This window comes from Macaca thibetana, chromosome 3 (genome assembly GCF_024542745.1).
Source record: "Macaca thibetana thibetana isolate TM-01 chromosome 3, ASM2454274v1, whole genome shotgun sequence".
In the NCBI taxonomy this organism is placed as follows: domain Eukaryota; kingdom Metazoa; phylum Chordata; class Mammalia; order Primates; family Cercopithecidae; genus Macaca; species Macaca thibetana.
Window position 1 is genome coordinate 137,375,049 of NC_065580.1, and position 12,756 is coordinate 137,387,804.

General features: G+C 54.0%; 2 protein-coding genes across 5 annotated transcripts in view; one reads left to right on the forward strand and one right to left on the reverse strand.

Moving 5' to 3' along the window:
* BUD23 (BUD23 rRNA methyltransferase and ribosome maturation factor) overlaps positions 1 to 12,756 on the reverse strand; it is a 206,783-nt gene that overhangs the window by 69,279 nt on the left and 124,748 nt on the right. The gene's annotated exons all lie outside the window — the stretch shown is intronic.
* MLXIPL (MLX interacting protein like) overlaps positions 8,550 to 12,756 on the forward strand; it is a 33,334-nt gene continuing 29,127 nt past the window's right edge. The window contains exons 1-2 of one of the 4 annotated variants that reach the window (XM_050783669.1): positions 8,832 to 8,887; positions 12,167 to 12,262. Coding sequence is in view for 3 of the 4 variants with exons in the window: in XM_050783667.1 (XP_050639624.1) it covers positions 8,595 to 8,887 (293 nt within the window). In the remaining variant the exon portion in view is untranslated. Of the gene's footprint in view, positions 8,888 to 12,166; positions 12,263 to 12,756 lie in introns of all 4 variants that reach the window. The other 3 variants (XM_050783667.1, XM_050783666.1, XM_050783668.1) reach the window with 3 other exon arrangements.

The following is a 12,756-nucleotide window of genomic DNA, read 5'->3' on the forward strand; positions in this document are numbered from 1 at the left end:
AGCCCAGGAATTTGAGGCTGGAGTGAGCCATGATTCTACCGCTGCACTCCAGCAGCCTAGGTGACTGAGGGAGACCCTGTCTGGAAGGAAAAGAAAATAGGGAAGGGGAGGGGAGGGGAGGGGAGGGAAGGGAAGGGGAGGGGAGGGGAAGGGAGGGGAAGGGAAAGAAAGGAGGAGGGGAGGGGTGGAAGGGGAAAGAAAAGAAAAGAAAAGACAGGAGAGGGGAGAGGAGAGGAGGGGAGGGAAGGGAAGGGAAAAGAAAAGAAAAGGAAAGAAAAGAAAAGAAAAAAGATAAGACTGGAGAGGAGAAAAGAGGAGGGGGGAGTGGAGGGGAGGGGAGAAAGAGAGAGGGAGAGAGGGAGAAAGGGAGAAGGGGAGAAGGGGAGAGAGGAAGGAAGGGAAGGAGGAAGGAAAGGAAGAAAATTGGACCAGTCACAGTGACTCGTGCTTGTAATCCCAGTGCTTTGAGTGGCTGAGGTGGGAGGATCACTTGAGGTTGGGAGTTTGACACCAGCCTAGGCAGTATACCAGACCCCATCTCTACCTTAAAAAAAAAAAAAAAAAGGTAGCAACATCCCTGATAGCTCTCTTCTTGAGCCCTTCTAGTCACCCTGAGGCTAAACACAACCCTGACTCCTAACACCATAGATGAGCCTGTTTTGGAGCTGTGTATGAATGAAATCTTACAACATATACACTTCCGTGTCAGGTTTCTTTTGTTTAATATATTATCAGTGAGATTCACCCATAGGGCTGCACTTAGCTGTAGAGCGTTCATTCTCATTGCTGCATTAATATTCCCTAGTGTGGGCCAGGCGCGGTGGCTCACGCCTGTAATCCCAGCACTTTCGGGAGGCCGAGGCGGGTGGATCACGAGGTCAGGAGATCGAGACCATCCTGGCTAACACGGTGAAACCCCGTCTCTACTAAAAAATACAAAAAATTAGCCGGGCGTGGTGACGGGTGCCTGTAGTCCCAGCTACTCGGGAGGCTGAGGCAGGAGAATGGCGTGAACCTAGGAGGCGGAGCTTGCAGTGAGCCAAGATTGTGCCACTGCACTCAGCCTGGGCGACAGAGCAAGACTCCGTCTCAAAAAAAAAAAAAAAAAAAAAAAAATTCCCTAGTGTGACTGTTCTGCAATGTATTTATCCACTCACCTGTTGATAGACATTTGGAGCATCTCCAGTGTTGGGCTATTAAGATCAGTGCTGCCATGAATAGTCTTGTGTTTTGGTGCACATATGCGCACATTACTGGGTTCTAAGGTGGGGGATGCTCAATGCTAGTAGACACTGCCAAATACTTTTCCAAAGTGATTTTGTCTCCACTGGCAGGAGCAGTACATGGTGTCTGCTCGTACCACATCCTCCTGCACCATGGCCAACCCTTTGAGTTTGAGAACATAGGTACGTGTGGAACAGGCTGGCATTCAATTGCCTGCATTTGAATCCCAGGTCTCTTCTTTTTATGTGACCTTCAACAAAGTCTGTTTTCTTGTCTGAAAAATGGGTTGAAAATCAAAGGGTAGGCCAGGCACAGTGGCTCACGCCTGTAATCCCAGCACTTTAGGAGACCAAGGCGGGAGGATTGCTTGAGCTCACAAGTTCAAGACCAGCCTGGGCAATATGGCAAAATCCCATCTCTACAAAAAAATACAAAAAATAACTGGATATAGTGGCACGCGCCTGTAGTCCCAAGTACTTGGGAGGTTGAGGTGGGAGGATCACTTGAGCCCAGGAAGCAGAAGTTGCAGTGACCTGAGATCACACCACTGCATTCCAGCCTAGGTGACAGAGTGAGTGAGATGACTTCTCAAAAAAAAAAAAAAAAAAAAAAAAAGATAAACCAAGGGGCTGTTGTGAAGATCCTGCGGACCCGCTAGGTGCTAAGTGCTCCATAAACGTTAGCTTTTTATAGCTAATTCTCACCACAACCCGCCAGATCACTTCGCCTCTCAGAGCCTCAGTCTCCCCATCTGTAAAATGTCAATGAAAATTCTAACACACCCACATATACACACAGTTGAGAGGCTCACTAGTAAATGGAATAATTTATAAAAGTGCCTTTTAATTTTCTTAAGAGACAGGTTCTCACTCTGTCACCCAGACTGGAGTTCAGTGGCATGTTTATAACTCACTGCAGCCTCCAACTCTTGGGCTCAAGTGATCCTCTCACCTCAGCCTCCCAAGTAGCTGAAACTACAGGCCCACAAACAGCTAATTTTTTAGTTTTTGTGGAGACAGAGTCTTGCTATGCTGCCCAGGCTGGTCTCGAACCCCTGGGCTCAAGTTATCCTCCCCTTGGTGTCCCAAAGTGCTGGGATTACTGGCATGAGCCAACACCCCCAGCAGTGATTCTTGCTCTCAAGGAATTTGCCATCTAGTGGGGAGGAAAACCATGTACATCACTCACTGTGAACGCAAAGCCGAATGAAATTAGACTTGTATTAGAACAACGGTGGTAGGGCTGGGCACGGTGCCTCACTCCTGTAATCCCAGCACTTTGGGAGGCCGAGGCGGGTGGATCATGAAGTTAGACGTTCGAGATCAGCCTGACCAACATGGTGAAACCCCATCTCTACCAAAAATATAAAAATTAGCCAGGCGTGGTGGCGCACATCTGTAATCCCAGCTACTCAGGAGGCTGAGGCACGAGAATCGCTTGAATCTGGGAGGCGGAGGTTGCAGTGAGCCGAGATGGCGCCACTGCACTCCAGCCTGGATGACAGAGCGAGACTTGGTCTCAAAAAAAAAAAAAAATAGAAAGAAAGAAAGAAAGAAAGAAAAAAAAAAAAAGAACAAGGGTGGGAACTCGGAAATAACCTGGAGAACTTGGGGAAGATGTCAGAGGTGGGACTTCAAGGACAGGTGGGCTTTCCCAACGAGGAAGGACAGTCTGGGTGAAGAGTCCTGAGGACCAAGACTGGAAGGCAGGGAGGATGTAATGTCAGGTGGGATGGCTGGGGACAGCCAGGTATTCATACCACAGTTAAGACCTTGTCTTGCATCTCCATGGACCATGAACAAGACTTGTTTGTACAGAGGCTGTAAACTGCTGATTATAGTAACAGAGGCTAGGAGAAGCAGAAAGAGGGTGAGCCAGGTTACACGTACATGGCTGTGCTATCATCTGGGCAATGGTGCCCTGAACAGGAGGTGCATGCCTGTGGTCCCATTACAAGTGGCTCATACTTTCAATCCCAACACTTTAGGAGGCTGAAGTGGGAGGATCACTTTGGCCCAGGAGTTTGAGGCTGCAGTGAGCTATGATCGCGCCACTGCACTCCAGGCTGGGTGACAGAGCGAGACCCTGTCTCTAAACATAGGAGAAATCAGAATCTGTGGACGTCCTTGCATTTATTGGACACTCTGGTGTTTGGATGTTTTGCATTGTGCAGGCAGAGTTTGTCTTTTCAGCAGTTAGGTTTCTAGAGGTGTTATTTTATTTATTTATTTTTTGTTTTGTTTTGTTTTTTTTTTTGAGACAGAGTCTCGCTCTGTCTCCCAGGCTGGAGTGCAGTGGCGCGATCTTGGCTCACTGCAAGCTCCTCCTCCCGGGTTCACGCCATTCTCCTGCCTCAGCTTTCCAAGTAGCTGGGATTACAGGTGTGCGCCACCACGCCTGGCTAATTTTTTGTATTTTTAGTAGAGATGGGGTTTCACCGTGTTAGCCAGGATGGTCTCGATTTCCTGACGTTGTGATCCACCCACCTCGGCCTCCCAAAGTGCTGGGATTACAGGCATGAGCCACCGCGCCTGCCTAGAGGTGTTCTTAAGCCCTGGAGGAGGGCAGAAATGAGATGCAGATGCCTGTTGAGGGGGAAATTCATGGCTGGGGAAGGAGGGATGTTGGGTGAAGGAGAGAATTCACTCACAATCCTCCCACCCACTCAGATCCAGCTCAGAGGAACATCTCTGAAACCACAGGAGACAATTCTGATGTTTTCAGAGCATGGGGAGAGTAAGATGGTGTGATCTGGAGACACAGCCAGCAGAGACTTGGAGCCAAGATTGCAAGATCCCCAACAAATCACTGAATTCAGGCCAGTCGCGGCGGCTCGCGCCTGTAGTCTCAGCACTTTGGGAGGCCGAGGTGGGAGGATCGCTTGAGCCCAGGTGCTCGAGACCAGCCTGGGCAATATAGTGAGACCTCATCTTTACAACAGCAAAAAGAAGAAAGAAAGAAAACACTGAGTTTGGCCTCCCCATTTTACAGGTAGTGAGACAGATCCCCAGTAAGACAGAGAGAGAGAGATTGGCCCAGGGGTATTCATGGAATTAGCAGCAGAGCAAGGATCAATTTGGATCTTCACCTGAGCCAGGGTGCCCGGAGCCAGGAGGCCCCAATCGAGAGGAGAGGGCCTCCAACCTATCCAACACCCCCCCTCCACAGCACCCACCCGCTCCTCTTAGCCTCATGCCCCTTTCTTCAAGCATCCGCCAAGTCTCTGGGTACCTGGGGTGGGGATTCAGAGATGTCAGGACACAGTCTTGCCTCAGTGGCCTGTTGGGGGTGGGGGAGGAGCCAGACAGGCACACAGGGATAAGCGATGATCCTGTCAGCCTGTGTACCAAGGGCCTCAAAAGACGGTTAACCGCCACCTGACAGCTGGCCACGGTGGCTCACGCCTATAATCCCAGCACTTTCAGAGTCTGAGGCAGGTGGATCACTTGAGGTCAGGAAATCGAGACCAGCCTGGCCAACATGGGGAAACCCCATCTCCACTAAAAATACAAAAATTAGTCGGGCGTGGTGGTCCAAGCCTGTAATCTCAGCTACTTGGGAGTCTGAGGCAAGAGAATCGCTTGAACCCAGGAGGCGGAGGTTGCTGTGAGCCGAGATCAAGCCACTTCACTCCAGCCTGGGTGACAGAGTGAGACTGGCTCAAAAACAAAGTGGGGGCCACTTGGAGATGGCTCTCTGAAGCAGCGCAGAGCCCCTCCAAAGGAGGGAGACTGGGGTGAGCATCAGAACCCCCTTTCTTTTTTTTTTTTTTTTTTTTTTTTGAGACGGAGTCTCGCTCTGTCGCCCAGGCTGGAGTGCAGTGGCCGGATCTCAGCTCACTGCAAGCTCCGCCCCCCGGGTTTACGCCATTCTCCTGCCTCAGCCTCCCGAGTAGCTGGGACTACAGGCGCCCGCCACCTCGCCCGGCTAGTTTTTTGTATTTTTAGTAGAGACGGGGTTTCACCGTGTTAGCCAGGATGTTCTCGATCTCCTGACCTCGTGATCCGCCCGACTCGGCCTCCCAAAGTGCTGGGATTACAGGCTTGAGCCACCGCGCCCGGCCGCAGAACCCCATTTCTTAACCTGGCAGGGATGGGCAAAGAGAATGCACATCCTACAGAGGGCAGCAGGGAGGAAGGAGCAGAACGGCTGGGGCTCCTGGGAATGTGATATGACCATTTGGCAGAGACAGAAGATACCCGGCCAAGGGAGGCGGGTGGAGGGGCTGGCCTGTGAGCAGCCTCGGATAATCACTTTCCTCCCACAGCCGGTGGCTTGGGCCCTCAGGGCACTGCCATTGTGATCCTGGGTGTTGTGTGATCCTCCCGTGGGCTGGAAGAAAAGTGCTATGTGTCAACCTTTTCCAAGGCTGCAACACGTGGGTGACCACCTCCTCCCCTCTGCCTAACATGACCACGCATAAGATACCTGTCGGAAAGCCAGCGGAGCTCAGCATCTGCCTGAAACTCTCTCTTGCCCCCACCCCGTAGGGACATCCTTGGGGAGAAGTCTGGAAATCTACTAGACCGGGCTTTACTGCTGCCCCTCAGAGATGCTTGGGCGTGTTTTTACTCTCCTGTGCCTCGGAACCCATCTTTGAGGCCGTTAAAGCCTCCAATGAGGTGTCCGGTGTGAATGCCTCAGTCTGGTTTCTGTCCTTAAGGTGAGAAAAGAGCCTTCAGAAGCAGAAACAGGCCATGTACAGTGGCTCACCCTTGTAATCCCAAAACTTTGGGAGGCTGAAGCAGGAGGATCACTTGAAGCCAAGAATTCGAGACCAGGTTGGGCAACAAATTTCATCTCTACAAAAAAAAGTTAGCCAGGTGTGCTGGCATGAGCCTGTAGTCCCAGCTACTGGGGAGGCTGAGGTGGGAGGATCGCTTTGGCCAAGGAGTTTGAGGCTGCAGTGAGCTATGACTGTGCCTCTGCACTCCAGCCTGGGTGACAGAGTGAGGCCCTGTCTCTAAAAATATATAAATAGGCCAGGCATGGTGGCGCATGCCTGTAATCCCAGCACTTTGAGAGTCCGAGGTGGGTGAATCACTTTAAGGTCAGGAGTTTGAGACCACCCTGGCCAGCATGGCGAAACCTCGTCTCTACTAAAAATACAAAAATTAGCTGGGCATTGGGAGGCCGAGGCAGGTGGATCACGAGGTCAGGAGATTGAGACCATCCTGGCTAACACGGTGAAACCCTGTCTCTACTAAAAATGCAAAAAAATTAGCCAGGCGTGGTGGCGAGCTCCTGTAGTCCCAGCTACTCGGGAGGCTGAGGAAGGAGAATGGTGGGAACCCACGAGGTGCAGCTTGCTGTGAGCGGAGATGTGCCGCTGCATTCCAGCCTGGGTGACAGAGCGAGACTCCATCTCAAAAGAAAAAAAAAAAATTAGCTGGGCGTGGTGGCGCGCACTTGTAATCCCAACTACTCAGGAGGCTGAGGCAGGAGAATCGCTTGAACCCGGGAGGCAGAGGTTGCAGTGAGCCGAGAACATGCCATTGCACTCCAGCCTGGGCGACAGAGCGAGCCTCCATCTCAAAATAAATAAATAAGTAAAATATATAAATAAATAAAAATACAAAGAAGCAGGAACAAAAGCTGGACTTCAGTGTCAGTGAGAGAAAGGGATCAGAGCTCCTGGGTAGATGCCAGCCTGGGGGATGTCCACCTTCCAGTGAGCCACACACCCCCACCAGTAACAGTCCCTTGAGGCTCCCCTTGGGCGTCTCTGTGCAGCTGAAGTAATGATCACAATTTTTAAAAAATATATTTTTTTTCTTAAGTATTTTATTTATTTATTTATTTATTTTTATTTTTATTTTTTTGAGACTGAGTCTCGCTCTGTAGCCCAGGCTGGAGTGCAGTGGCGGGATCTCGGCTCACTGCAAGATCCGCCTCCCGGGTTCACACCATTCTCCTGCCTCAGCCTCCCAAGTAGCTGGGATTACAGGCGCCCACCACCACGCCCCGCTAATTTTTTGTATTTTTAGTAGAGACGGGGTTTCACCGTGTTAGCCAGGATGGTCTCGATCTCCTGACCTCGTGATCCACCCACCTTGGCCTCCCAAAGTGCTGGGATTACAGACGTGAGCCACCGCACCCAGCCTATTTTATTTTTTGAAATAGGGTCTCACTCTGTCGCCCAGGCTAGAGTGCAGTAGGGTGTGATCTGCAGCCTCCACCTCTCGGGCTCATGTGATTCTTCCACCAGTAGCTGGGATTACAAGCCAAGCACGAACCACCACATCCGGCTAATTTTTGTATTTTTTGCAGAGACGGGGTTTTGCCATGTTGGCTAGGCTGGTCTCGAACTCCTGGCCTCAAGTGATCCACCCACCTTGGCCTCCCAAAGTGCTGGGATTGCAGGTGAGAGCCACCGCGTCAGGCCACCATGTTAACTAGAGGTATTAACAACCTCCTTCGGGCCAGGCCCTTCAGGGGCGTTGCCTGGCGTTTACCACATCAGGCCCCTGAGAGGTGGGGGCTTCCAGCTGTATGGAGGACCCAGAGGAGCTAATATGGGGTCGGGCGGCGGAGGTGGAGGGCAGGAGTTAAGTGAGGGGGGATGGTGATCTCTGGCCTCACAAGAGGGTGCCCCTGAAAGCACAAACCCCAGGTCCTGAGGCGCTTTCAGGCTCAGTTGTGATAGGGGACCTTTTCATTGTTGAAACAGATTCTCTGTCATCCAGGCTGGAGTGCAGTGGCGCGATCTCCGCTCACTGCAGCCTCAACCTCTTGGTCTCAAGCGATCCTCCCACTTCAGCCTTCCGAGTAGCTGGGACTACAGGTGCATGCCACCATGCCTGCACCTGTTTTTTGCACCATAATTTTTGTATGTTTTGTAGAGACAGGGTTTTGCCATGTTGTCGAACTCCTGGGATCAAGGGATCCTCCCACCTTAGCCTCCCCAGTAGCTGGTATTACAGGCTCTCTCCACTATGCCCAGATAATTTTGGCATTTTTTTTGGTAGAGATAGGGGTCTTACCATATTGCTCAGGCTGGTCTCGAACTTCTGACCTCAAGCCATCCTCCCACTTTGGCCTCCTAAAGTGCTAGGATTACAGGCATGGGGCCCTGGCGCCCGGCCTGACCCTTCTTAAGATCCCTTTGGAGCAAACTAGGGGAGGCTCTGTTAGAATTCCAAGGAGAGACGGGAAGGGAGATGGGGCCGACCCGCCGGAGCTCTAGGGCACCGGGTTCTCACCTGGCGCAAGGACTAGGCTAATACAAGACCCGCCCCGTCCCAGGCCCCTCCCATCCGAGCGGCCTATGGGGCGGGGGCTGGGCTATGTTAATGAGGCTGGGCTGGCCACGAGCTGTTCCCTGCGCTGCACGGAGCCAGCACCAGGCGGTGGCGGCGGCGGCGACAGCCATGGCCGGGGCGCTGGCAGGTCTGGCCGCGGGCTTGCAGGTCCCGCGGGTCGGTCCCAGCCCAGACTCGGACTCGGACACGGACTCGGAGGACCCGAGTCTCCGGCGCAGCGCGGGCGGCTTGCTCCGCTCTCAGGTCATCCACAGCGGTCACTTCATGGTGTCGTCGCCGCACAGCGACTCGCTGCCCCGGCGGCGCGACCAGGAGGGGTCCGTGGGGCCCTCCGACTTCGGGCCTCGCAGTATCGACCCCACACTCACACGCCTCTTCGAGTGCTTGAGCCTGGCCTACAGGTGAGGGTGGCTCGGGGCCCCGACGGCCTCGGCCTCCAGATGGGGATTGGGGGGTCTGGGGCAGGACTGCGCGCTGGGGCCCTCAATACCCCACCCGAACCCGGTCCTGCGGCTCCCGGAGGCTCTGGTCACGCCCTGAACATCCCCTTTCTCCCAGCCCCGGGGTCCTCCTATCGCCGCCCAGCCCGCTGGCCCCCGACGGACCCGCGCTTTTCTGATTCCCATTCCTCCCCCATCCCCTCTTCCCCGAGGCGCAGACCGCCTGCGCCCCGCCTCTACCTGGACCGCTGGTCCCCTTTCTCTGGTCCCGACCCCTCCGTCCCTCCAAAAATGCCAGGAGTCCCAGGTCCCTAGGCCACCCGCGCCCATCCCCACTCTCCACTCTAGAGCCACTCCACCCGACCCCCTGCAGGCCTCGGCCTTCTCCCCAACAGCCCCGGCCCAGGCCCGCCCTATTCCTGGACCCTGAGATACTCCCAGCTCCCCTGATTGTCTCAGTTCATAACCAAAGTGGACTGAAACTGGCCCACTGTCTCGTCCAACTCCCCGCAATTGCTGAGACACCTCTTCTTGATCTGCTATGTCAAGGGTGGCGGGAGGAGCATGTCCCAGAAATGTCCAAGAGGCGCAGCTCGCTGAGGTTACGCCGGTGCCCGGGAGGCCTGGGTTCGCCTACCCGCGTCGCCACACTAGGCTGAGCGCCCGTCGCTGCCTGGGACCCCCGCTTAGCGCCTCAGAGAGCGCACAGGCCGCGCCCGGCTTCCGCTCCACGCCCCGCGTCCCAGAGGAGGGCGCGAACCCGAGGCCTGGCCCAGTGCCCTGGAGCAAAGTTCCCCGGAGCGGAGGGGCCAGTATAAATTATCAACCGAAAACCCGTAGGGGAGAAAGGGGGATCGGCCGGCCTTGATCTTTTCTCTGTGCAAATATTCCTCTTCCTCCGCGGCGCCTCCTCCCCTTCTGAGAACCGCTGGCTACGGATCGGCACCTGCCGCCCTGCGGGGGAGCGGGAGCTGGGGTGGGGACTGTCGGGGGAGTATTGCCTGCCCCCAACCGCGGCCGCCTAGCTGCGACCCCATTGGCTGGAGGCGGAGTAACCTTGGCCCACAAGCTCTGGCCCCGGGCCCAGGTCATGTTGCAACCCGATCGGCCAGGGCGCCGGACCCGTGTGGAAAGTTCAAATTCCCGTCCCTTCTCCCTCCCTCCCCAAATGTCACGCGACTGCCTGGGACAGGGCATCTGAGGTCCTGGTACACCGAATGCCGGCACTCCTCCTTTTGCGGGTCTCCCATTCCCCACCCACCCCCAACTTTGACTTCTCATTATATACTACACATCAGTCTACTTGGGGGGGGCCTCACTTCCAACCCCCACTCCTGACCATGTGTGACCAAAGAGGAGAGGTTCTGGGGAGCTGGCAAGGTAAGGGACAGAGCGCAGCCCAAAAAACTGCCCCCCTAGGAGGCTGACTCAAGGCTGATTTAACCCCAGTCAGGGATAGCTGGGGTAGATAAGTCTGTGTTTTCTTCCCAAATACCCAAATATTAATATATTAACAGTAAATCTCTCTGGCTGGGCACAGTGGCTCCTGCCTGTAAGCCCAGCACTTTAGGAGGCCAAGGTTCTCATCCAAGGATTTCTTGAGCCCAGGAGTTGGAGACCAGCCTGGGCAACATACTGAGAACCCGTCTCCACCAAAAAAAAAAAAAATTTTTTTTTTTTTTTTTTTTTTTAGAGGAGTCTCGCTCTTGTTGCCCAGGCTGGAATGCAGTGGTGCGATCTCAGCTCACTGCAACCTCTGCCTTCCGGGTTCAAGAGAATCTCCTGCCTCAGCCTCCTGAGTAGCTGGGATTACACGCGCCCACCACATCCAGCTAATTTTTTGCATTTTTAGTAGAGATTTCACCAAGTTGGCCAGGCTGGTCTCAAACTCCTGACCTCAGGTGATCCACCTTCCTTGCCCTCCCAAAGTGCTGAGATTACAGGCGTGAGCCACCACGCCTGGCCAAAAAAATTTTTTTTGATCAGCCAGGTGTGATGGCGCATTCCTATTCCCAGCTACTGGGGAGGCTGAGGTGGGAGGATCACTTCAGCCCAGGAGGTTGAGGCTCCAGTGAGACATGATCATGCCACTGCACTCCACTCATAGAGATAGAGTGAGACCTTGTCGGAAGGGAGGGAGGAAGGAAGGAAGGAAGGAGGGAAGGAAGGGAGGGAGGGAGGTGGAGGGAGGAAGGGAGATGGAGGAGGGAAGGAGATGGAGGGAGATGGAAGGAGATGGAGGGAGGGAGGAAGGAAGGAAAGGAGGGAGGGAGATAGAGGAGGGAGGGAGATGGAGGAGGGGGGAGATGGAGGAAGGGAGGGAGATGGAGGGAGGGAGGGAGGAAGGAAGGGAGGGAGGGAGATGGAAGGAGGGAGGGAGATAGAGGAGGGAGGAAGATGGAGGGAACGAGATGGAGGGAACGAGATGGAGGAAGGGAGGGAGATGGAGGGAGGTGGAGGGAGATGGAGGGAGATGGAGGGTTGGCTCAGTACCAGGAGAGCTTCTAGATTTCCGCATTTCGTAGAGGAAAAGCCCTAAGGCTTGAACTGGGACAGTGTTTTCATCTTCAAAGACCCCCAGTTTCCGGGGTTCCCTGGAGGGGAGCAGATTACAGAGATTGAGTGTCCCAGGGGACGGACTGTATGGGAAGAGACAGTAAGGCAGAGAGTTCAGAAGGTGGTGGGAAGAATGACCAGCTTGACCCAGGGACCCGCCTGAACCAGGGACCAGCCTGACCCAGAGACCAGCCTGCAGAGGCCTGGCAGGGTTTCACCCTCCACAGGGTGGCGTGGGCAGAGGGAGGATCGAGGAGGCCGTGTTCCATGGCTCCATGGGTGGAAGCCCCAGGGAGGCAGTTTCTAGAAGCTTCAAGGAAGTACTTGTTCATGGTCAGAGCTGGCTAGCTTTAGGAAGAGGGGCCTCGAGGGTGCAGGGGAGCAAACAGGACCTGGTTAGGTGGCAGTCTAAAAGGAATTCCTGAAAGGTGGGCGGTGGACAGCTGAACCTGGAGTTTTCTCCACTCTCTCTCTGAGTCTGAGTTGTCTTCTCCTTCTTCTTGTTTATTTATTTATTTATTTTTGGAGACGGAGTCTCACTCTGTTGCCCAGGCTGGAGTGCAGTGGCATGATCTCAGCTCACCACAACCTCCGTCTCCTGAGTTCAAGCAGTTCTCATGCCTCAGCCTCCAGAGTAGATTACAGGAATGTGCCACCATCCCCAGCTAATTTTTTTATTTTCAGTAGAGACAAGGTTTCATCATGTTGGCCAGGCTGGTCTCGAACTCCTGACCTCAAGTGATCTGCCCACCTCGGCCTCCCAAAGTGCTGGGATTACAGGTATGAGCCATTGCGTCCTACCTTTTTCTTTCTTTCTTTTTTTTTTTTTTTTCAAGACAGAGTCTCGCTCTGTCGCCCAGGCTGGAGTGCAGTGGTGCTATCGGAGCTCACTGCAACCTCCACCCCATGGGTTCAAGCAATTCTCTGCCTCAGCCTCCCGAGCAGCTGGGATTACAGGCGCCCGCCACCACGCCTGGCTAGTTTTGTTTGTTTGTTTATTTGTTTGTTTTTTGGTAGAGATGGGGTTTCACCATGTTGGCCAGGCTGGTCTTGAACTCCTGACCTTGTGATCCACCCATCTAGGCCTCCCAAAGTGCTGGGATTACAGGCATGAGCCACCGGGCCCAGCCCTTTTCTTCTTTTAATAGTCTTTTTTGCTGTTGTTGCTGTTTGTTTGTTGTTAAGACAGAGTTTCACTGTGACGCCCAGGCTGGAGTGCAGTGGCATGATCTCAGCTCACTGCAACCTCTGCCTCCCGGGTTCAGGTGGTTCTC